This window comes from Lutra lutra, chromosome 2 (assembly GCF_902655055.1).
Source record: "Lutra lutra chromosome 2, mLutLut1.2, whole genome shotgun sequence".
Taxonomy (NCBI): domain Eukaryota; kingdom Metazoa; phylum Chordata; class Mammalia; order Carnivora; family Mustelidae; genus Lutra; species Lutra lutra.
The window spans coordinates 40,142,208-40,167,814 of NC_062279.1; the positions used below are offsets into that span (position 1 = coordinate 40,142,208).

Genomic DNA, 25,607 nt, shown 5'->3' on the forward strand with positions numbered 1-25,607 from the left:
TACTTGTGTGCATATTCAGAAATCTCTTGAGTAAGTCAGTGTTTTTGGCATTGATCCCAGTCTCTACCATGATGCAAGGAGAATAATATAGTCGATGAAAAGTATGTTGGGGGGTGCCTGGGTGGCTAGTGGTTAAAGCCTCTACCTTTAGCTCAGGTCATGATCTCAGGGTCCTGGGATGGAGTCCCGCATCAGGCTCTCTGCTCAGCAGGGAGCCTGCTTCCTCCTCTTTCTCTCTGCCTGCCTCTCTGCCTACTTGTGATCTCTGTCAAATAAATAAAAATCTTTAAAAAAAAAAAAAAAGTATGTTAGGGAAAAAAAAATCTATTATTATTAGAATTCTACCTGCCTATTGGGTCCAGGAATATTAGGTCTGTGTATAAGTGGCCTTTTTATTACTTTTTTTTTTTTTTTTTTTTTTTGGACACAGAGAGATATAGTGAGAAACAGCACAAGTAGGGGGAGCAGCAGGCTCTCCACTGAGCAAAGAGCCTGACTCAGGGCTTGATCCCAGTCATGACCTGAGCCTAACGCATATGCTTAATACCTGCGCCACCCAGGCACCCCTTTCCAGTTCTTCTTGACTGTAAAAACTTCAGATATGCAGTTTCTAGGTATTTTATACTGATTGCTATCACTCATGGTCTGCTCTCTCTCCAATCAAAAGAGAAATAGGGGCACACCTGGGTGGCTCAGTTGGTTAAATGGCTGCCTTCGGCTCAGGTCATGATCCCAAGGCCTTGGGATGAGCCCAGCATCAGACTCTCTGCTCAGCAGGGAGTCTGCTTCTCCCTCTGCCTGCTGCTCCCCCTGCTTGTGTTTTCTCTCTCTCTCTCTCTCTCTCTCTCTGACAAGTGAATAAATAAAATCTTAAAAAGAGAGAGAGAGAGAATGAGAGAAATAGACTTAGGTACATTGTCTATTTTGAGCTCTTTGACCAGAGAACTTAACTGAGAACTCATTCAGGGTCAGTTACTACTGTACTCTTTATTTTTAAAAAATAATTTTGTTAGTTAAACTGTTAAATAAATTTATTTTATTTTCCATTTTCAGTCAGTTCTTCTAAAAAAGAAGCTTGAAGAACATCTGTAAGTATAAAAGCTGTTGAGTCTCATTCTCCTATCCTCCAGTGAAATAGAAGTATTTTGTTAGGTGGTTACAGAGTATTTAGGCAATGGCACAGGTGGCCCCTGAAGATACAGGAAATTATAAGACTTATTTATTGTCTAAAGGGTCATCTCCACCCAGTGTCCTTAAGTCAAAATAAGTACTGCTTTAGAACTGTTTTCTCCTAAGACTCCAGAGTTTTATGTGTTTGTGGTAGTATTTATAACTAGGAGTTTGAGACACTATAGATCAGGAAGCAGGAACCTTTTTCTGTAAAGGGCCAGCTAGCAGTTACCTTAGGCTTTGTAAACCATGGTCTGTGTCACAATCATGTTGCTTCATAGTTTGAAAGCAGCCATAGGCTATAGATTAATGTTGTGACTGTTCTGTAAAACTTTATACAAGAACAGGCAGCTGGCTGAATTTGGCCCAGAGACTGTAGTTTGCCAGCTCTAGAGTATAGGCAGCTCAGTCTTCCTTTTTAAGTGAAGTTTTAAAGTACTACAGAGCTTATCAGTAGCAGATTTTCAGACATTTCCTTGAGTTACAAATATATTTGAAAGTGACTTTTTAACCTAAAAAATGAAATAAATTTTAAAATATTACGTTTGTTTTCTTATGAAGAAGAAATCTTTATCCATCTTTATCTTTAGCTGAGGTTGACATCATTAGGAATGTTTTGTGATTTTCCTCACTCCCAGTAACAATTTTAATCCTTCCTATCAGTTTTTAGCAGCACTCTCCTAACGAACATTGAATGTATGGTGGCCATGAATTGCTAGCCTGTTGGGGGTGTTAACAGTGTTCCACTATGGTAAACCAGACATCCTCGGTATCACAGAGATAATTTTGACTTCTTCTACTATGATTGGAAAAAAATTTCTATAATTTTTTATATGAGCAGTTTGTCTCATGCTATCTTTTTTGGGGGTGGGGGTAATATGGGAAAAGTGAGATAATCCCAGGTACTGACACTTGCTGGCAAGTATAACAAGGGGCAGATTCTTAATGCGCTAACAGAAGAAAAAATGTTGCCTTCTAGCCATTGTGGGGTTACCTAGAGTTAGAATTCAGTCCTGAATTCTGTCCTTTTTTCTTAACCATTTCTCTATTGTTAAAAAAAAAAAAAAAAGGAATACCTGTTGTTTCATACAACAGTCCATTGTTCATACAATAGAACCGTTGTTCTGTGTTCATTTACATGGTAAATATCTTCATCAAGAAGAATTTATTATTGAGGATGAAGCCTGTTAGTCTCTAGTGGCTTCCATAACAAATTACCACAAACTGGGTGACTAAAAAGAAAGCAGAAATGTATCTTCTTCCAGTTCTTGACACTACATGTCTAAAATCAGGGAGGTCAGCAGAATGGGTTCCTTCTGTAGGTTCTAAGGGAGTCTTCAGGCTGACTGCTAGCAGTCCTTGCTGTTCCCTGGCTTATAGACACATCACTCTAGTCTCTTATCTCCCCATCTTCACATGGCATCCTCCTCTCTGTACGTTTTGTCTTCACATGGCCTTCATATAGGGACACCAGTCATTGGACTTAAGGCCCACCCTGATCCAACACAACCTTATCTTAACTAATTATATCCGCAAAGATAGTGTTTTCACATTCCTGGGTATTGGGGGTTAGGACTTCACCGTATCTTTTTTGGGAATTATAATTCAATCCATAAGAGGGTCCATAGACATTTCAAAAGGTCATTCTCATGCAAATTTAAAACTATAGTGAAGAAGCTGTATTTTACATACACCAGATTGGGTAAAATTAAAAATCAGACATACTAAGTATTGCCGAAGATGTTCCGCAAAGGTAATTCTATTGCCAAAGATGGTCAGCAGTGTATTCTCCACTGAGTTTCTATCAGTTTGCTTAGCAAACTGAACATGCACGTATGCTGTGACCCATGAGTTCCATTCTCTACATCAACCCTAGATTCCCAGAAATGCTGTTAACCATGTGTCAGGAGACATGTAGAAGAAAGTATAAAAGAATATTGTTTGCAATAACAAAAGTAGAACCAATACAAATAGCACCAGTTTGTAAAACAATAGCTAGAATGAGTTATGTTCAGACAACAGAACATAATGCCGCAGTCAGCTGTGTAACTCAAAGCTAACACGTCAACATACGTGAATCTCAAGAGCGTGGTGTTAACGTAAAAGATGGAAGTCACAGGACAGTACATACAGTATAATGTATAAAGTGAAAATTTGGCAAAATTCACCAGTATATTGGTTAGGAATACACACGAAGGCTCATCAGGAAAGTCATGAAAAAGATTAAACTTCTGAGTTTGGGTTCCCTAAGTTTCTGGGTTAATTTCTGTTTCATGACCTTTTTACTGAGCTGAAAGTTAATTACTATTTTAACTGCTGTATATACTCATTTTATATCTAGATACATATAGATACACTCAAAAAAATTGTTGAAAAATAGACTTATTAGAGTATTACTCATAGAAAAGACCAGAAATAGACTTTTAAAAGTGCTCTGTTTTCTTCTGTTTTTTTTTTCTATATTTTCCAATTTATGCAGCCTTTTTTCCTCTGCTGTTACAAAGTGCTAAACTAAATAGAGAATTACACATATTATAACTAATAGAAAGAAACTTTCTGTTCATTTTTTACTTTTGGATTGGAATATAACTTACATAAAGTACACAAATTCTAAGTTCCTGAGTTTGATTAATGTTTTTTTTACATTCAGAAATACCCCAGATCAACATATAGAATACTTGCAGTAAACTCCCCAAAATTCTTCATTCTCCCTTCTAATTAACTGATTCCATCCCCAAACTAGCCACTATGCTGCTCTCTTAACCACCTTTCATTGGTTTTGACACATTCTGAACTTCCTTTAAAAGGAATCCTACAGTATTACCCTTTTGTATTTGACTTCCTATGTTCAGAATTCTGTGATACCTATCCATGTGAGTGCATATATCATTAATTTTTTTTTATTGGGGGATAGCATTCTATTTTTATTTTTAACACTGTTTTACAATAAGACTTTTGTACTGTAAAACCTCTGTAAAGTTTTAAATTAATTTTTATAATATCCTCTTCCTAGAAAAAAGGATCATTACGTTTTCTGTGTCCTCTTATGCCTATTCATGTAAAAGAAATTATAACTATTTCAAAGTCTGAAATTTTTGTCTCTATTTTTTAACCTATTTTAAAAATATATATTCATGTTGGATTAGGCTTTTTTATCCTCTTTTGTTTCATAGCAGTTGTGTGATATGCAAGTGTATCCCAAGAATAAAGAACTTAGATCTTTCATTTCAAGTGAGGAAAAAAACAAAAGCAGTAGTAGTAGGTGACAATATGTTATATATTTTGTTACAGGGAGAAGCTTCATGAAGCCAATAATGAATTGCAGAAGAAGAGAGCCATTATTGAAGATCTTGAACCACGATTTAATAACAGCTGTGAGTTTTCCCTAATTAGCATAGTTGTTTTTAATTAAAGTATATTTAACATATTATAGTACTAATTACCACAGGTTTGTTGTTTTTTTTTTTAAGATTTTATTTATTGAGAGAGTGAAAGTGCATGTGCAGGGGGGAAGGGCAGAGGAAGAGAGAATCCCAAGCTGATGCCACACTGGGCTCCATCTCACAACCCTGAGATCATGACCTAAGCCGAAACCAAGAGTTGTATGCTTAACCAACTGAACCACCCAGATACCCAGTGATGAGTTTATATAAAATTGTTCCTTTCAGAAATAGGTCCTTTTATATATTCTAGCAATTAAAGAATTTATCTTACTTACAGAATGAGTATATAATCATCTTTATAATACTTCTAATTCTAGTTTTGAGTTTTTCCTTAACTGTAGATGGTAATGAATATTTTATGTAATTAGCTCTTTCCATAGTATAGTTGCATGAAAGTCAGATGTTTTACTGCTTTTGATATTTATACCTGTAAGTAACCTGACTTTATTAATGCTTTTAATAAAGGACACAGACCTTCCCCCACACACACCTTTTCTAACTGTGGTGAAATATATATCACATAAAAATAACCATTTTAGGGGCACCTGGGTGGCTCGGTTGGTTGATGATCTGACTTCAGCTTGGGGTCCTGGGATCAGGCCTGCAACAGGCTCCATGCTCAGTGGGGAGTCTGCTTGTCCCTTTTCCTCTCTCTCCGGGCTCCCCTCTCCCTGTTCATGCTCTCTCACTCTCTCTCTGTCAAATAAACAAAATCATTTTTTTAAATGACCATTTTAACCATTTTTTAAGTATATAGTTCAGTGGCATTTAGTACATTCACATTGTTGTGCAGCTGCTATCCATTTCCAGAACTTTTTCATCATTCCAATCTGAAATTCTGTGCCCATTGAACAGTAACCCCCCATTCTCCCCTGTCCTGCCAGCCCCTGGGAGCCACTGTTCTACTTTCTTTCTCCAAGAACTATTCTAAGTAAACTCATCTAAGTAGATTCATACATTTGTCCTTTCATGTCTGGCCTACTTCACCTAGCAGAACGCCTTTCATTTTCACTTATATTGTCTCCATGTTGACATGTGTATCAGAATTGAGGCTGAGTAATACTCAGTTATACATATTGACCACATTTTGTTTAAGCACTCATCCATCGATGGATACTTTGTTTCATTGATGGATACTTTTTAACTTATGCATTTCCAAACTGAAGTTTTTGTTTATTTACAAGAAAAGCTTTTTGTTTAAAAAAGCTATTTTAGGGGCGCCTGGGTGGCTCAGTGGGTTAAGCCTCTGCCTTCGGCTCAGGTCATGATCTCAGGGTCCTGGGATAGAGCCCCGCATCAGACTCTCTGCTCAGCAGGGAGCCTTCTAGCTCCCCCTCTCTCTGCCTACTTCTGCCTACTTGTGATTTCTCTCTCTGTCAAATAAAAAAAAAATCTTAAAAAAAAAGTTTAAAAAAAAAAACTATTTTATAAAAACAGTTGCTTTAGAGGAGAGGAGTCAAGATGGCAGAGAAGTAGCTGGCTGAGACTACTTCAGGTAGCAGGAGATCAGCTAGATAGCTTATCTAAAGATTGCAAACACCTACAAATCCAGCGGGAGATCGAAGAGAAGAAGAACAACAATTCTAGAAACGGAAAATCAACCACTTTCTGAAAGGTAGGACTGGAGGAGAAGTGAATCCCGCGGGGGGAGGGGCCAGCTCCTGGCAAGCAGCAGAGCAACAGAGCACAAAATCAGGACTTTTAAAAGTCTGTTCGGCTGAGGGACATCGCTCCAGAGGCTTAACCAGGGTGAAGCCCGCGTGGCCTCAGGTCCTGCAGGGTCACAGAAGGATCGGGGGTGTCTGAGTGTTGCAGAGCTTGCAAGTATTAGAACGGGGAAGCCGGCTATAGAGACAGAGCCGAGGAGTGAGCTCTCAGCTCGGGGTTACCTTGAACCGATCGCAGGCTCGGTGAGCTCGGAGCGCAGCCGGAGGCCAGGGTGACGGGAGTAATTGGGCGCTGTTCTCGGAGGGCGCACTGAGGAGTGGGTCCCGGGCTCTCGGCTCCTCCGGCCGGAGACTGGGAGGCCGCCATCTTCATTCCCGTCCTCCGGAACTCTACGGAAAGCGCTCAGGGAACAAAAGCTCCCGAAAGCAAACCCGAGCGAAAGCAAACCCGAGCGGATTACTCAGCCCGGCCCCTGGTAAGGGCGTTGCAACTCCGCCTGGGGCAAAGACACTTGAGAATCACTACAACAGGCCCCTCCCCCAGAAGATCAGCAAGAAACCCAGCCAGGACCAAGTTCACCTGCCAAGGAATGCCGTTTCAATATCAAGGAGAGCAGCAGAATTCCAGAGGAGGAGAAAGCAAAGCACGGAACTCATGGCTTTCTCCCCATGATTCTTTAGCCTTGCAGTTAATTTAATTTGTTTTTTCTTTTTCAATTTTTTTTTCTCTTCTTCTGCCAAATTTTTTTTAACTTTTACCCTTTTCTTTTTTAACGTTTTTTTTTTTTTTTAAGATTTTATTTATTTATTTGACAGAGAATGATCACAAGCAGGCAGAGAGGCAGGTAGAGAGAGAGGAGGAAGCAGGCTCCCTGCTGAGCGGAGAGCCCGATGCGGGGCTCGATCCCAGGACCCTGAGATCATGACCCAAGCCAAAGGCAGCGGCTTAACCCACTGAGCCACCCAGGCGCCCCTCTTTTTTAACGTTTTTTAACTAGTTTATCTAATATATATATTTTTTTCTTTTTTATATTTTTTCTTTATTTTCTTTTATTACTTGTTTCTTTCTTTTCTTTTTTTTTTTTTTTTTTTTTTTTTTTTTTTTCCTTTCTGAACCTCTTTTTAACCCCTTTCTCCCCCCTCACGATTTAGGATCTCTTCTGATTTGGTTAAAGCATATTTTCCTGGGGTTCTTGCCACCCTTTTAGTATTTTACTTGCTTCATATACTCTTATCTGGACAAAATGACAAGGCGGAAAATTTTACCACAAAAAAAAGAACAAGAGGCAGAACCAAAGGCTAGGGACCGAATCAGTACAGACACTGGTAATATGTAAGATCTAGAGTTCAGAATGACGATTCTCAAGGTTCTAGCCGGACTCGAAAAAGGCATTAGAATAATTGGGATTCCAGAAGAAGAAGAGAGAGGGGAGCAGAAGGTATATTGGAGAGAATTATTGGAGAGAATTTCCCCAATATGGCAAAGGGAACAAGCATCAAAATCCAGGAGGTTCAGAGAACCCCCCTCAAAATCAATAAGAATAGGTCCACACCCTGTCACCTAATAGTAAAATTTACAAGTCTTAGTGACAAAGAGAACAAATTAGAACAAATCAACGAAACTAGGAGCTGGTTCTTTGAAAGAATTAATAAGATTGATAAACCCCTGGCCAGACTTATCAAAAAGAAAAGAGAAAGGACCCAAATAAATAAAATCATGAATGAAAGAGGAGAGATCACAACTAACACCAAAGAAAAACAATTATAAGAACATACTCTGAGCACCTCTATGCCAACAAATTTAACAATCTGGAAGAAATGGATGCATTCCTAGAGACATATAAACTACCACAACTGAACCAGGAAGAAATAGAAAGCCTGAATAGACCCATAACCAGTAAGGAGATTGAAACAGTCATCAAAAATCTCCAAACAAACAAAAGCCCAGGGCCAGACGGCTTCCCGGGGGAATTCTACCAAACATTTAAAGAAGAATTAATTCCTATTCTCCTGAAACTGTTCCAAAAAATAGAAATGGAAGGAAAACTTCCAAACTCATTTTATGAGGCCAGCATCACCTTGATCCCAAAACCAGACAAGGATCCCATCAAAAAAGAGAACTACAGACCAATATCCTTGATGAACACAGATGCAAAAATTCTCGCCAAAATACTAGCCAATAGGATTCAACAGTACATTAAAAGGATTATTCACCACGACCAAGTGGAATTTATTCCAGGGCTGCAAGGTTGGTTCAACATCTGCAAATCAGTCAATGTGATACAACACATTAATAAAAGAAAGAACAAGAACCATATGATACTCTCCATAGATGCTGAAAAAGCATTTGACAAAGTACAGCATCCCTTCCTGATCAAAACTCTTCAAAGTGTAGGGATAGAGGGCACATACCTTAATATTATCAAAGCCATCTATGAAAAACCCACCGCAAATATCATTCTCAATGGAGAAAAACTGAAAGCTTTTCCGCTAAGGTCAGGAACACGGCAGGGATGTCCATTATCACCACTGCTATTCAACATAGTACTAGAAGTCCTAGCCTCAGCAATCAGACAACAAAAGGAAATTAAAGGCATCCAGATCGGCAAAGAAGAAGTCAAACTATCACTCTTCGCAGATGATATGATACTATATGTGGAAAACCCAAAGGACTCCACTCCAAAACTGCTAGAACTTGTACAGGAATTCAGTAAAGTGTCAGGATATAAAATCAATGCACAGAAATCAGTTGCATTTCTCTACACCAACAACAAGACAGAAGGACGAGAAATTAAGGAGTCAATCCCATTTACAATTGCACCCAAAACTATAAGATACCTAAGGAATAAACCTAACCAAAGAGGCTAAGAATCTATACACAGAAAACTATAAAGTACTCATGAAAGAAATTGAGGAAGACACACAGAAATGGAAAAATGTTCCATGCTCCTGGATTGGAAGAATAAATATTGTGAAAATGTCTATGCTACCTAAAGCAATCTACACATTTAATGCAATACCTATCAAAGTACCATCCATTTTTTTTCAAAGAAATGGAACAAATAATTCTAAAATTTATATGGAACCAGAAAAGACCTCGAATAGCCAAAGGAATATTGAAAAAGAAAGCCAAAGTCAGTGGCATCACAATTCCAGACTTCAAGCTCTATTACAAAGCTGTCATCATCAAGACAGCATGGTACTGGCACAAAAACAGACACATAGATCAGTGGAACAGAATAGAGAGCCCAGAAATAGACCCTCAACTCTATGGTCAACTAATCTTTCACAAAGCAGGAAAGAATGTCCAATGGAAAAAAGACAGCCTCTTCAATAAATGGTGTTGGGAAAATTGAACAGCTACATGCAGAAAAATGAAATTGGATCATTTCCTTACACCACACATGAAAATAGACTCAAAATGGATGAAGCACCTCAATGTGAGAAAGGAATCCATCAAAATCCTTGAGGAGAACACAGGCAGCAACCTCTTCAACCTCAGCTGCAGCAACATCTTCCTAGGAACATCGCCAAAGGCAAGGGAAGCAAGGGCAAAAATGAACTATTGGGATTTTATCAAGATCAAAAGCTTTTGCACAGCAAAGGAAACAGTTAACAAAACCAAAAGACAACTCACAGAATGGGAGAAGATATTTGCAAACGACATATCAGATAAAGGGCTAGTGTCCAAAATCTATAAAGAACTTGTCAAACTCAACACCCAAAGAACAAATAATCCAATCAAGAAATGGGCAGAAGACATGAACAGACATTTCTGCAAAGAAGACATCCAGATGGCCAACAGACACATGAAAAAGTGCTCCTTATCACTCGGCATCAGGGAAATAAAAATCAAAACCACAATGAGATATCACCTTACACCAGTCAGAATGGCTAAAATTAACAAGTCAGGAAATGACAGGTGCTGGCGAGGATGCGGAGAAAGGGGAACCCTCCTACACTGTTGGTGGGAATGCAAGCTGGTGCAACCACTCTGGAAAACAGCATGGAGGTTCCTCAAAATGTTGAAAATAGAACTACCCTATGACCCAGCAATTGCACTACTGGGTATTTACCCTAAAGATAGAAACGTAGGGATCCGAAGGGGCACGTGCACCCGAATGTTTATAGCAGCAATGTCTACAATAGCCAAACTATGGAAAGAACCTAGATGTCCATCAGCAGATGAATGGATAAAGAAGATGTGGTATATATACACAATAGAATACTATGCAGCCATCAAAAGAAATGAAATCTTGCCATTTGCAACGACGTGGATGGGACTAGAGGGTATCATGCTTAGCGAAATAAGTCAATCGGAGAAAGACAACTATCATATGATCTCCTTGATATGAGGGAGAGGAGATGCAACATGCGGGGTTAAGGGGGTAGGAGAAGAGTAAATGAAACAAGATGGGATTGGGAGGGAGACAAACCATAAGTGACTCTTAATCTCACAAAACAAACTGAGGGTTGATGGGGGGAGGGGGTTTGGGAAAGGGGGGTGGGGTTATGGACATTGGGGAGGGTATGTGCTATGGTGAGTGCTGTGAAGTGTGTAAACCTGGTGATTCACAGACCTGTACCCCTGGGGATAAAAATATATGTTTAAAAAAAAAAAAAGTTGCTTTATTAAAAAAAAAGTTGTTTTATGAAAACAAAAATTATGAATTTTTAAAATAAAATTATATATAGGATAGGGCTCCTGGGTGGCTCAGTTGGTTAAGCGACTGCCTTTAGCTCAGGTCATGATCCTTGAGTCCCAGGATTGAGTCCCACATGGGGCTCCCAGCTCAGCAGGGAGTCTGCTTCTCTCTTTGACTCTCCTCCTTCTCATGCTCTCTCTCTTCGTCTCTGTCTCTCTCAAAAAAATAAAATCCTTTAAAAAAATTTATATATGGAAATAGACCAAACAGTCTCTCAAAGCTACTACTTATTCAAAATATTTTTTAGTTTGTTAAAATCTAAAAAATTTTTTTTTTCTTTTTTCACTCTCTCATCTATAGCCTTAAAAATTGAAGAATTACAAGAAGCTTTACGGAAGAAAGAAGAGGAAATGAAGCAAATGGAGGAACGGTATAAAAAATACTTAGAGAAAGCCAAAAGTGTGAGTGTCTGTAATGCATTTATCTTGGGGGCCCGATTTGGGGATGGAAGGAGCAGTGATTTATCAAAGACATTTGGAGACACCTGTGGAAATGCGGATTTGGATTGAACAGTGATGACTTACAGAATTGTTGGTTTTCTTACAGAGATGTTGGTATTGTGATTGTGTAAGAGAATGTCCTTAGTCTAAGAAGATGCATGTTGAAGTACTTAGGGGTTACATGTTCCCAGGTCTGCAGATTGCCTTACAGTAGGCTCCCAAACAAGTGCAAGCATGCGCGCGCGCGCGTGTGCGTGCGTGTGTATGTGTGTGTGTGTGTGTGTGTGTGTGTAGGTGTAGAGAAAATGTGGCAGTGCAGCTGTTGCTGAATTGGGGTTAAAGGAAATGGGTTTCTGTTTCCCTCTTTCAGTTTTCTATAGGTTTGATCAGTTTTTATAGTAAAAGTATTGAGCCAAAAAGCAAAAAGACCTTTCCCAGAAGACTGCTAGTTGGCCAACTAGAATTGATTGCATAACATGCCCATGGCCTAAACCAAGCTGCTGGCAGAGAAGGCAGTAGAGTCACAGTGACAGGCTTTTTAACCCTCAGGACCCATTTCTCTTAAGTATTGTGCTGCTCAGAGGCAGAAGTTAGCTGAGCCATACAATAAGATTTTTTTCTTTGGGGGCACTTGGGTGCCTCAGTCAGTTAAGCCTCTGCCTTTGGCTCAGGTAATGTCCCAGAGTCCCGAGATCAAGCCCCCATGTTGGGCTCCCCGCTCAGTGGGGAGTCTGGTTCTCCCTACAACCTTCCTTCTTCTTATGTTCTCTTACTCTCTCTCACAAATAAATAAAATCTTTAAAAATTTTTTTTTCTTTGTTTCTTTTTGCAGGTTATCCGTACTCTAGACCCTAAGCAGAATCAAGGAGCAGCACCAGAAATACAAGCTCTTAAAAATCAGCTTCAGGAACGAGACCGACTCTTCCATTCTTTAGAGGTACTTTGCTGTATACTATATGATAAGATATTTTGTGTTTTGTTGTTGTTGTTGTTTTAAAGATTTTATTTATTTATTTGATAGAGATTACAAGTAGTCAGAGAGGCAGGCAGAGGGAGAGGAGGAAGCAGGCTCCCCGCTGAGCAGAGAGCCCGATGCGGGGCTCGATCCTCAGACCCTGGGATCATGACCCGGGCCGAAGGCAGAGGCTTTAACCCACTGAGCCACCCAGGCGCCCCATTTTGTTGGGTTTTTTTTTTTTTTGTTTTTTGTTTTTTTTTTTAAGATATTATTTATGGGGCAGCTGGGTGGCTCAGGTCATGGTCCCAGGGTCCTGGGATCAAGCCCCGCATGAGCTCTCTGCACAGCGGGGAGCTGGCTTCCCCGCTCAGCGGGGAGCTGGCTTCCCCCTCCCCAACTTCCCCTGCTTGTGTTCCCTCTCTTGCTATCTCTCTTTCTCTCTCTGTGTCAAATAAATAAATAAAATCTTTAAAACAAAAAATGATTTTATTTATTTATTTGACAGAGAGAGAGATCACAGGTAGGCAGAGAGACAGGCAGAGAGACAGGGAGAAGAATACTCTCCACTGAGCAGGGATCCTGATGCAGGGCTCGATTCCAGGACCCTGGGATCATGACCTGAGCCGAAGGCAGATGCTTAACAACTGAGCCACCCAGGCACCCCAAGATACTTGGTTTTTGATGCTTTATTTTCTAGGAGCCTTGCTATATACAACTGTGTCCATGAATTTATATAACTAATTGTATTTTATTGATACTGTGTTTTTCATCTTTACATGTTTACATGTGCTTGTTTTTTAGAAAGAATATGAGAAAACAAAGAGTCAAAGAGAAATGGAGGAGAAATACATTGTTAGTGCCTGGTACAATATGGTAAGAAAACACTTCAAAACACATTGCAAAGTTCATTGAATATGTAATGTTTATTATACTATCTGTATTATACTACTGTATTATAGAAGTAGTTCTACCAAATAAATTTGAAAATAATTGCTATCCTAACACACACTAACCAAACCTAATGCTGATCTTAGGATTGAAAAGGAGAAATGAGAACCACCATAATAGGGTTAGGGTTAGGATGTTTTGAACACATTATTATTCCTAAAGGATAGAAAGATAAATGACAGTTTGATTTCTGGCCCTGAGAGCCATTTTATTCTGGGAGAAGGGGACTTTAATAATATTGAAACACAGATGCAGTAGCATTTGTTTTATGGGACTATTCCATTGTCTTCACAGGAGTGGAACTTACAAGAGGATGGTTTATCTCATAGGGTTTACAGAATGTTCATGGTGTTAAAACCTAAACTAGAGGTTTTGAAATTGAATTTTCCAACACAAAAAAGTGTTAAAAATATTACAAGGGAAAATGCTTATCAACATTCTGGGCTTCAGTAAGAATTTTCTGGATGTGAATAGCTGTGAATTTTGAAGAGTGCTGTACTTTTTTCAATATTTTTGTCCTAGACTTGTCTTTTTGCATTGTTTTTCTTCCCAGTAAGACCACTTCTGCCTTGTCAAAATGTTAGTTGCCTAAGACAAGAAATTGAGCCGGATTTTTTTTTTTTTTTCATCATCTCCCCCTTTCCTATTGTTATGTTGTAGTTGTTTCTGTTTTACAATTGTAACTGATACTGTGTCTTAAAGGATAATGTCCCAGGTCTCCTAATAGTGGGATTTTATCTATTTCATAAATTCATCTAATTTCATGACATGTCCACATTATGTTGTTTTAACCACAAGGCAAAAATATTTCAAATTTTATTACAATCCTAAAAAAACAAAGGAAATCAAATTGGGCTTAGAATATTATTTTGATTAATAAATACAGATTTCTTGAAAATGAAAAATTACAGAATAAGGGAAAACTATGTAAGGAAGTTCTCTGAAAACTAGTTCTGACTCCACCTTTTCTGTTTCCTCTTTGTCCTCTTCAAAGGTTAGTCGATCCTTATTGGTCATTTCATAGTTTTGATTGATTTGTAGGACTTCACATATTGTGGTTATAGAGCGAATTTACTTATTCTGTGACATGGTATTAAAACATAGCCCTCCTCTTCAGCTCTCAGGGAGTAAAGGAGTAACTTCTAATAGCCTCACACAGGTTATGTTCCAGAAAGATAGCCAGTAACAGCTTTATACATACATTCAGAAAGTTCTGCATCACAGGCTACTGAATGGAAAGGAGGTGACGAGCACCTGGAAAAGACATTAAGTATCTCAGAGAATGGCCCAGTCATGGCTACCGAGGTCTTAAAGGTGTGTGAAGAATTTAAATAAGTTGCTTGGAATGTGAAAGTTAAAAAAGATAATATATTTTAAATAAAATAGAATTGGTAATATATGTAGCCACTTTAATAAATTTAAGGATTACTAATAGATATTTGCCATTTTCTTCAGATTCTTAAAGGCTTTGATTTTAAATTGAGTAAAAAACATGTTCTGGATTTTCTCATTGGGAAAATGGAGAAATGTTGTTTATTTAGGTATATGTGATAGACCAAAATTCTGTAAAAGATGCAAAGCCATGACTAGCGTTTTCTCTAGAAGCTAACAAGTGATATGAAGGTTGATGTTTAGTGTTCTGTCTTCTACGCTAATCTGTCCAGTTCACTCTAGGAAAGCCCTAGGACTTTTCACATAGCTTGCTTGGCTTGGCTTAGGTCCTGCTCTCCTTTTGGCTCTCAGTTGCTTATTTCTTCCTTTCTTCCTTGTTGCAATGTCCACTTCCTCCCATTAGTTTACTTGTAGCCAATGACTGGTGAGAATAAATAGTCGCTCTCCATTCTTAATGGTTGCCTGGTCAGGGTTCTTTACTGACTTATTAAATTAGTATCCAGACCACTTTTTCCCTGATCTCCTCACAGATGAACAATTTTAAAAGGCCACTCCCAGAGGTTTCCTCCCTCCTGTTAAGGTGCTCTGGGCCCAGCAATTGTATATCCTCTCCCTTCTAAGCTAGTAGGCCATCCTCCAGTCTTCAAAAAAGACCCCCTGCTCTCTTGGGCCCTCTGTTGTGGGCTGTCAGGAATTTTTTTAATTTGCTTGGGAATACAAGCCTGCCTGCCGTGAAGAAAAACACCCTGCTGGTATGTATTATATCTAGCTGTGGCTTTCCTCCTTAAGAAACAACATGTGCGTTTGTGTTTTCCACTCAGAATAAGGCGTGTGATTTCCACAACCCCATGTGAATCAACTGCTACCAATCAATCGTCCTGTTTGTTCCTGGGAAATCACCTTCTACATTTGATTTTAAAAGGAAGTGTGATTGAATGTGGGCAATATACTCCAAAATTGTGTCTCTATTATCTGGGTTTTGGTTATTGTAAATTCAGAAAATTAAAGCTTAATTTTTCCAAGAGAAGATTTGTACCTAATTGTTGGAACAGAATTAACATTCCTAATTGTGCCTTATAATGCAATGAGACAAATTCTGCATGATGATTTTTTCTTTTTTGGTGAGAGTATGTTGCACTTTTTTTTGTTGATTACTTTTTTTTCCCTATGTTGTATAGGGAATGACCCTGCATAAAAAGGCGGCTGAAGACAGACTTGCTAGTACAGGTTCAGGGCAGTCATTTCTGGCTCGGCAAAGACAAGCAACCAGCACAAGAAGATCTTATCCGGGCCATGTTCAACCAGCCACAGCAAGGTAGACAAGTCTTGCCATCAGAATTAAAAAAAAAAAAAAAAAAAACAACGCCCTGCATTCAAAGCATACTTCTGTTACATATGATGACATTTCAGGAAATTCAGCCAGCTTATTTTTGTCTCTTTTATGTTGATATTTAGTTGTTTCTCATTTGAGGACTTTCTCTCTCCTGTGTCTATATTTTAGTTTCTTCGTTCTTTATTTTGTAGTCCTTTAGGTTCCTTTTAATGTGCCAAAAATTTTTAAATGCCCAATTAAAAGTGTTGTATAATAGTGTAGTACTTTTCTTTGTATGAAAACGTCCTTTCCCCAATTGTGTAGGCTTTGTAATGAATTAGATTTTCTGCCAGTAATTGATATACAATTTATATTCTTTATTGTGCCTCTGTGTTACCATGCTTTATAAGAATGTCTTTGTTTAAAGGGAATTAATCTTTTTATGATGTATTAATCTGTGTTTTCAATTGTTTTCCAAATGCACTTCAAATATCTTGCATATTTACTATATAAAATGGTTGGCAAGTGCACTTTTTGCAAAGACATAAATACATTGGCAGAGGTGCTAATCAGATGTTACCTAAGGCACCTGATAGATTTATTTAGAGGGAAAAAATGAGTTTTCCACATTGTTTTATAGGAAATTAAATTTGTCCGAAGATTTGGAAACTATTTTTAAAACATACATAAAATTTCATTATTTCTTGCTGTCTTGTTTGCTGACAGAAAATAAATGCAGTGGTTAGATTATTTGGGGGGAAGTTACAGAAGAAAAAAAAAAATCAGGCAGTGCATTAATTTTTTTCTTGTTCTGGAATATCCTGGTAACTGAACATCAAATTCTAGCAATGTGGCTGACATTTATAGTTTCAGTTGCCCTCCGCATCTGAAAGATTTATTTTTCATGTACTTACAAGTAATAGGTAGCCTTACCTTTTGGACAATTTCCTTGTTGACTTGCACTTCAGTTTACTTATTCTTTAATATAAACCCTTCAATTTCTCAGTAATTCCTAAACCTAACATGCTACTATCAGTCGTTAAGATCAGTAAGTGACTTCTTGTATGTGATATTATGACAGGTCTCTTAACATTTTTTTTCTTAATTCTATGTACTAGTCAAAGACTTTCTCTTGGGTATTTGGTTGCCTCAGAGTTCTTAGATTTGTTGACAGATTGTAAACCATGTTTATTTACAATGATGAATGGCTGTCAAGTAATAATGATTGGAAAGCACTTTGTATAAGGTGCTATATAAGTGTGAAATATCATTCATTTGAAAATGAAATTCCTATGCCTGACTTCCATAGTGACTTAAGAATTTGGTCCCAAATTATATTTATGTTCCCCTCTAGCCTTTTTCTTGCATCATAGCCAATTTTTTTTAAGCAAAAAATTACTAAAATTAGGTTAGTTGTTTGGTTAATTGGTTTTTGGTTTTAGATAGGCCCTCTAATAAGATTTCATTTCATGTACTTGCTATTTGGAAGTTCAGGTTTCATTTAGTCCTGTATATTAAATACAAACAAATAACACTAAATCAAGCTACATGTAATTAAGAATTTTCAGAAACTGTATTCAGGTGTTTGGCTTTAAATCCTTACTTTTTTTTTTTTTATAAGAAATTTGACCTAAAAATTGGTAGTGTTTTCATTTGTCCTCAGAAACTGTACTTGAAGAAAGGTATTAAGAGTATACACAAAAATGACTCCATGCATTGTGCTGATTTTTTTACATTAAGTACAAAAGTCTGAGCACGGTGTGAATGCTTCTGCCTGAAAAGACAGTAAAGCAGGAAGAATTTGTAATAATGGAGAGAACCGCATGAGTAGAATGCATTGTGGGGTTTCAGGAGGCTAAGCACACCTCATCAACATAGTTTTAACAATAAAAGATTAAAAACTTCTTAAGATGATTCTACCCCTGCCCCCATATTTCACAAATAGCGTAAGGATTTAGCTGTTTTAAAGAAAGACATGAACACTAACCTTCATAACATTAAAATTATTTGGGAATTATACTACCTGCAGAATAAGATAGATCAAAGTAAAAGAGCTATTCATTAAATGGGTTATATCCTATGAGATGAGAGGTTTTAATTTTAATTCTCTATTTACTGCCCCAGTCCTGGTTTCCTGCCTACCGACCTACTCAGATATATTTCTCCAAATGGGAAGAAAAGGTGCCAGGCTTTTGGAAGCGAGTTTTACTTCTGAGTTTTCTATGGCATCTGTTGCATGCTGTTATTTGGTGTTTACATTCATAACTTTCACTCTCCTTTACCTTTTTAGTTTAGTATGTTACTTTCATTACATAGAAGAACTTATATGTCTAAACATTCTGGTGCTTTTTTAAAAAGCAGGAATAAAACTTAGCTTGTAGCAGTGACAGCCCTGTTTTCCTTGCCCAGCTTTGGACAGGATGTATAAATTGCTATTTCTCCAGTAGGGATTAATCATTTCTCAGGAGATTTGTGATGATGCATGCATGGTCTGTCTGGAATTTGAAAGCCATTGGGTTCTTTATCTAGATATGAGCCATACTGTGCTGTATTTTTACAAACTCCTTGTATATGGTAGCTTCATGAAGCCACAGTTCGCTCAGACAGTGGACCTAGCCCTGGCCTCAGCAGTGGAGTAAGTACAGTGTTACTGCATTATGTGGGGGTAACCCATCCTGGCAGTGTTGGACTCTTATCAGCAAAAAGCTTATTTTCTCTTTTCCTTCTAACCAGGGTAAGAAAATACAAAGTAAATAAGAATAAAAGAATAACATTTATGTTCTGCAGTGTGTATTTACAAAGTTTGTAATTAAAAAATCCAACAAATATCCTAGTTTACCATGTAGAAAAAGAGAATAAATAATACAACTGTATATATCTTAAAAGAGCTTCAAAAATTCAGTCGTACCTTTTTATCATTTGTCTAATTATTTGATAATAACCAAGAAAAAGAAGTCCCTAAATAAAGGACCCATGTTCCAAAATTGATTAAGATTGAATTTATTTGTTTGATAGCCCTAGCCTGGTAAAATCGGCTTGGTGGGATGTGAGATGATTAGATTATAATAGGATAATTTTGTTGAGGTTTTATTGTTTTGTTTATATAGTAAAAGCTCAGTTGTATAAAATTGAGCTTGATGTTCTCCAGTCAGAAACACTGGCCTTTCTATTTCATTAGATAGAAAATCCACACTGTGCAGATAGATCAGCAGTAAGTGATTGTTCAGCAAAAGAGGAGTTAAGCTGAAGAAAAGATCATTTTATTAACTACTTTATTCACATCTCCTTTTCATAACAACTTTATTTTTGTTAGCTAATGATAAATATTTTTTAGCATCTCTTGCTCTCAGACAAGCATTCATCTTTTCAAGATAATACCATGTTAAAAATTTGAAAGTCTCAATCCCAGGATGAGAAGTGTCTTAAAACAAAAATCTAAACGTTTAAAATTATCCTAACTCTCTGCACTCAATTTCCAATTGTTTAGATTTCAGACTTTGGAATGTTACACTTATCCAACCCAGTTGGAACATGTGAGATTATCTGAAAAAGCGTCCACAACCCACAGCTTGTGTAGGCCTAGCTAGTTTACAGCCCTGTGAGTAAGAACGACCATGATCCTAAAATGAGAGCAAAGTGCTTGTTGTCTTGCTTTTTGCTAATTACAGAATAACATTAAGACAAAATGCTTTTTGTTGTCTATTCATTAAACTATGGAAGGAAACTTTGACTTCTTACCTTGTATTATGAAGGGATTCTCGTCAGGTTGATGTAGCATTATACTTCTTCAAAGTCAAGCCTGTGTGATACCCTGAAGCAGATGAAGGAGGTTCTTAAACAGAAGAAATGGGGTATCAGAGTCTTTGGAAATTATTTTAGTGTGCTTTTTATTTTCCTTTCTTATAAGTTAAAAGGGTTTCCATTCAATAATGATAATCTCTTTTTCTATAATCCCCAGTGGTCAAAACAGCAGCTTATTTTGGTAGTTGTACAACCCAGTTTCATTACATTTAGAAAGCGGTTTCAGAGCTTATTCTTTGTAACTATAATGATTTTAATATTTTATATCATGAAGTTTTTATATGAGGAAGGCGATTCTCAATGTATCTGTCATCCAATTTTTTACTTTATCTATAAAGCATATTTAAATAATAATTGGTGTACGTTCCTTTTATTGAAAATTTTGAAAATGTCTTATTGTCCAGTTTAAGCACAATAGTTTTATTCTAAAGTATTGTAGTAAGAACTGTTCATTTCTCAGAAACCCAAAAAACAAAATAATTTGCTACTGACACAGCTAATTTCTGCCCTTCCCCACTTCCCCAAATCACAGAAGTATTAATATTTAGCTTCCATTTTATAAAATGAAGGACCATACAAATATAATGACATCCATTTAAATCATTGATTATGTTCTTGGGAAGAATGAATGTATTGATTATGATAGCCTTTTATCAATCCATTCCAACTTACATGTTTTATCTATGAATATAAAAACGAAGTTTATTTAATGTTATCTTCAACTATACTTGGACTCTTTATGGTACACTTAAATTGAAAAAGAGAAAGGGATATTAGTTTATTTGAGAAACAAGAGACCTGAACCTAATTATGGCAAGTATATGACTTTTGACAGTTGTAGGGGGTCTATACATGTTTCCTAACAATTATATATCAACAGTTATGTGATGTCTCTCTTCATTATTTTTCTCTTTTCCAGTAACATTCTGTTAGATAGGTTTGTATGCTGTATTTATAAGTGAGCATAAAAATCTGAGAAAGTAACAGAAGGCTGTTAAGGCATTCTAATTTCTAGGGATGGATTATCGTGATAAGAAATGGCCTGATTATAAACAAATATCCAGGCGGATGGAAGTACTAATACAATTAAAAATAACACTGTCTTAACAAATGTTCCTAAAGTGATAGTTTACGTAAAATCTTCTGACTTTCTTAACATGACCATTAAATAAAGAGGAGTAGACAAAAATATAATTTATTTTTTAATTATCCTTCCCTTCAGTGAGCATTAACTGGGCATACCATATTCACTATACATTTAGGAGTGGAGGGGAAAGCATCTGTTATTTTTGAAACTGTTACACATTTCTAAATCTAAGATAGTGACTGGAAGCCATTAAGGATACTATGAATTGGTAAGATGAGAAGAAATCTGTGGTAGTTGAAAATTGCTACCAACTTCTCTAGATCTGCTGCTTTATCTAATTTATAAACCATAGGCTCAATTTTATGTTCCTCCCAAATTAGACATAATAGGCCCACACAAAATTTTGTTTAAATTGAAGGCAAGAGTAGAGATTTTTAAAAATATATTCAAGTAAGTCTTTATGTACCTGATAAATTACCCCTAGGCATTCTTGACAAATTAGAGTCTCGAAGATGAAATCATCAAAAAAAGTCCATAGCCTCAAACTTTCAGGCCTTTAGGACTATCAAATATCCTGAATTCTATCGACTCAGAGCTTAAAGGAAGAATTAACTACCATGACAAGAGTAATCTCAAAGTGAGAAAAGGGAAACTACCAAAACATGTGTGGCTTTAATGTATGTGGGGGGGACTTCTGAGCAGGTGTTATCACTTAAGAGATCTCAAAGTTGACAATGGAAAATTTAGCAATTATATTGCTAAAATTAATAAAAGAGACTTATGTTTATTCTTGGTGTATTTGTCAACCTATGGGCAGTGATTACTGTACATACATTCTATAGTGTGTTTATGTCACTGTTAGAGATGAGTGTCTTAATATTTACTGTTACATTTAATCATTTATGTATTATTTATACTTTACTGCAAGACTCACAGCACTTTACTAATGTTAGATAATTATTTTTCTTCTACTTTTCTGTGGCATTTTCGACTTTTACACTAGGATTTTTTTTTTCTTAATTTGGAACACTCACTAAGAAAAGGGTAAAAGATCGCCCAAAGAAATGGGCTCTGTACTCTTCCTGAAATGTCTAAAGTGGGATCTGAAAATCTAAGTCTAGAAATCTATTTGAAGCTGGATGGCGGCTACTAGGCACCAATTACATTTTATATTTCTCACTAATAAGACTCTTAGAAGGCAGTCCTCATGAAGCCAAGTTCTCTTAAATGCCAACACACTTGAAACTTTGTTTCCTAAAGCTGCGTTAATAAAAAGTGAACAGACTTCTAGTTAATCAGAGCATGTTCTTACCTTCACTTTGCCTCTCTCCTAAAATACAAACCTATCAATTGCCCTTCGGTTTTTTTTCATAGTTTCTTCATCATTGCCTAGACCCAAAGACAGGAGAAAGCAAGCCAGGTTCCAGGAGCTCTAAAGTCAGAGCATCTGGGAAACGGTGGGGGTTAGCTGATGGGAAAAGGCAGACACTACAGATCGCAGAATGCTACGGAAATACTCTTCATCTGCTGTAACAGGTGTGCTTAATGAACTTGGCTATTCTTAAGTTCAAATCTAGCAAAGTTTTCAGCTTGTTTTATTGAGAGATGTCTTTAAGAGTCAGGATTCTTCCATTTGTAACTTGAATGTGTTAATATTCAAATCATAGTCCAAAAGTGACTGAAATATTTTTTGTTGGGTAAAAATTGACACGTGATTACTGCCAAAGAATAGGGAGATGCACTTATAAGAACATTCTCTTTGAGTTTTGTTTTGTGCTTTTACATGAGAAAAATGCTTTTATAGTGTGAAAAGTTTCTGTAGTATTTTCTTCTACATTACCCCCTGTTCTACTGATGTTCTTTGCTTAAGCAAGTCACTTAGAAGAGAGTAACACAAATAGAGAAGTCTAGACCCTAACCTTTGAGGGAAGATTTGCTTTTGTCCCCCCAAAGTCTAAAGTTAAAAATGAAATGTGCTCACATGCACACAGACAAAATATAGTGTTTGAATATCTGCTAATTGTTGAATGTTAAGTTCTCTTCTTAATGTCTTTATCATCTAGTGGCTTTTTGCTAATTTAGGTAAGAGTAGATTCTAGACCTACATTGTCCAGTTTGTTAGCCACTAGCCACATGGTGATTTAAGTTAAAATTAAATTAAAATTAAATAAAACTGGTTCTTTAGTCATCTAGCCACATTTCAAGTGCTTAGTGCCACACATGGTTAGTGGTTACCATATTAGCATAAATTCAGAACATTTTCATCATGGCAGAAAATGCTTTTTTACAGTGCTGTAATGCCCAAAGAGGAAATAAAGACAAAATGAAAGTATTCAATTAACTTATGATAACTCCTAGATTTTACTGCCATAGTTGAAGAGAGGTGTTTTTCTTATAAAAGTTAATACCAGCCCTTTTTAAAGACATTGGAAAAACCAAAACCCCATTCTTTGAAACTAGTTTTCAATATATTTTTAAATAGTCTCAGCACTTTACTTTTTAAGTGATATTATTAAATCATTTCATAAATCATAACTTAGTATCTTTCAGCTTTTCTCCCCATTTTTGTAGTCTTTTCAAATTGATGATACATAGTTTCTAACACATGTAGAGCAGAAACCAGTGAATCCTTAACTTATTTACAAATAAAAAATTGTTTAACATTTATTCTTCTCTTCTGTTATTTTTAAATATATATAGATCTAATGAAGTGGCAAAAGCTTTTCTGTTTCTGTCTCTTTTTAAACATTTCTCCCTAATATCACATTTGATTATCTACCCCCTATAGGCACATCATGATCCAAATTATTTCTTCGGTTTATCTCATGGTTTCTTGCTCTTAATGACTTGGACTATGAATCAAGTTCAGTTTCATGTATAAAGCAAGCAATTTTATTCTAGTGACTTAATGAAACATTTTTAGTATTTTACTTCTTAACATAACGAAAAGGATGTATATGGCTGCATCTTTGAATTTTTTTAATGAAAATAAGGGACTAACCATAATTCTTTTGAGTCAGCTTGGTGCTTAGTTAAAACTGTTCTGTTAGTCATGATGCTTTCCTCTTCGTTTTTGAATGTTTGAAATCAGGCAACAGACTCAATCCAGTACTGTCAAATTCTAAGCAAATTATGAAATTCTTATTGTTCAAGTACAAATGGGATAAATGGTGTGATTTGAGGGTTGGTTGGTTGGTTGGTTTCTTGCTGGCCTAACTTAATGTGTGTACTACAGAGACTCATGTTAGTTGAGGGAAATTTTCATTATGCTTGAAATAAATAGTATTTTAGTATAAATAAAGGAAATGACTGTACACAAATGCCAATCAATTATTTGAGGACTTTTAATTTTTTTTAATAGTAGCCTTTTGTTTTTTAGTAGCCTTAGTTATTTAAAATTTAGTTGCACTAAAATGTCATTGCTGTCACTAACTTCGCTGTGTGCCAGTTACGTGTAATTCAGTATGCTTTGCACTTAGAAGAATAATTTCTAGGTTATCTTGTTTTGCAGTTTTCATGTTTTGACAGTTGCCCCACCATTTATCACACCCAATATTCGGTTGTGTAATGAATGTTAAAATTCAAACATATCTAATAATTTAATAATTTGCCTTATTTTGACTAATAAAGTCTATCAAAGATTTGAGGATAGAAAAAGGCGCTTTTTTTTCCTATAGTATTTTTTAAACTTTTCAGATGAGCTGAAAAACACCTTAGTACATTGGAGTTGGAGTTGTATTGATTACAGTCCCAGCTCTAAAGCCTTATACTCATGTCTTAAGTATTATCGATTATTCTATGAATTGTTGTTAGTTTCCTATTTGGCATCATAGTTACCCACCTTGGAGTTTAGCTTTTGCAAAAAGGGAATTCCTAGGTATATTCTTATTTCTGGTTGACCATTGAATTTATAATTTGACGACTTCATTCTTTGTCACTGTAATCCAAAAGTGAAATCCACATAGAACTCTAAATTTCTTAATTCACAGATGGAATCAATGCAGATACAGTAGCATTGTACATAATAGCATCCAAGGATTTTTCCACGTGTTTACCAAATCAGTGGGTTTTCTCACTGTTTTCTTGAGGGGAATGTCTTGTTAGCCTCAGTAAGAAATTTTCAGTAAAATCACAACATAAAGTCCAATAAACCACCAGAAGACAGATTTTTAATTTTTTCAAAATCTTATATTGTATTTCCTTTTGATATCACTTATTCATTTTAATTTTATGACTGCCAACTTGTTATGGTATTAATTATATGTATATGTTTATATGTATGCATATAATATATGTATATGTATATGAAGAATAAAGTTAAGATTTGGTCAAACTATATTTTCCCATTCAAGTACAAAAATGTTTTCAAGGCTGCAAAAAGTGTACAGTTGTTAAACAAGTTGTAAATAAAGACTTGTATAAAAATTCAGTGTAGATTTTTTTTCTTTCTCTTAAACCATGACAAACACATATTTATTAATTGTCTAATAGTATTCATCCACTTGCCTTTTGCACTTGCCATAGTGTTCTATCAATTTAAAGATTATGCCATTGATTTATTATAAATCAGGAACATCCCTTGAGGTTTTTTTTTCAGTACCTGTTGTAGATTGTGTTTTATTTAGGCTGGTACTCAGTAGTTGTAAGCTGATTGTCCAGAGTTCTTAAGGATAAAAGTTAAAC

At 36.4% G+C, this 25,607-nt stretch overlaps 1 protein-coding gene across 2 annotated transcripts in view; it reads left to right on the forward strand.

Moving 5' to 3' along the window:
- The window catches only part of HOOK3 (hook microtubule tethering protein 3), a 120,415-nt gene extending 95,062 nt beyond the window's left edge, over positions 1 to 25,353 (forward strand). For both annotated transcript variants that reach the window (XM_047717228.1, XM_047717229.1), the window contains 6 exons: positions 1,054 to 1,088; positions 4,462 to 4,544; positions 11,287 to 11,387; positions 12,259 to 12,363; positions 13,186 to 13,257; positions 15,903 to 25,353. In XM_047717228.1, coding sequence (XP_047573184.1) covers positions 1,054 to 1,088; positions 4,462 to 4,544; positions 11,287 to 11,387; positions 12,259 to 12,363; positions 13,186 to 13,257; positions 15,903 to 16,043 — 537 coding nt within the window. In that variant the 3' untranslated portion in view covers positions 16,044 to 25,353. The remainder of the gene's footprint in view (positions 1 to 1,053; positions 1,089 to 4,461; positions 4,545 to 11,286; positions 11,388 to 12,258; positions 12,364 to 13,185; positions 13,258 to 15,902) is intronic.
- Positions 25,354 to 25,607: the final 254 nt, after the last annotated feature.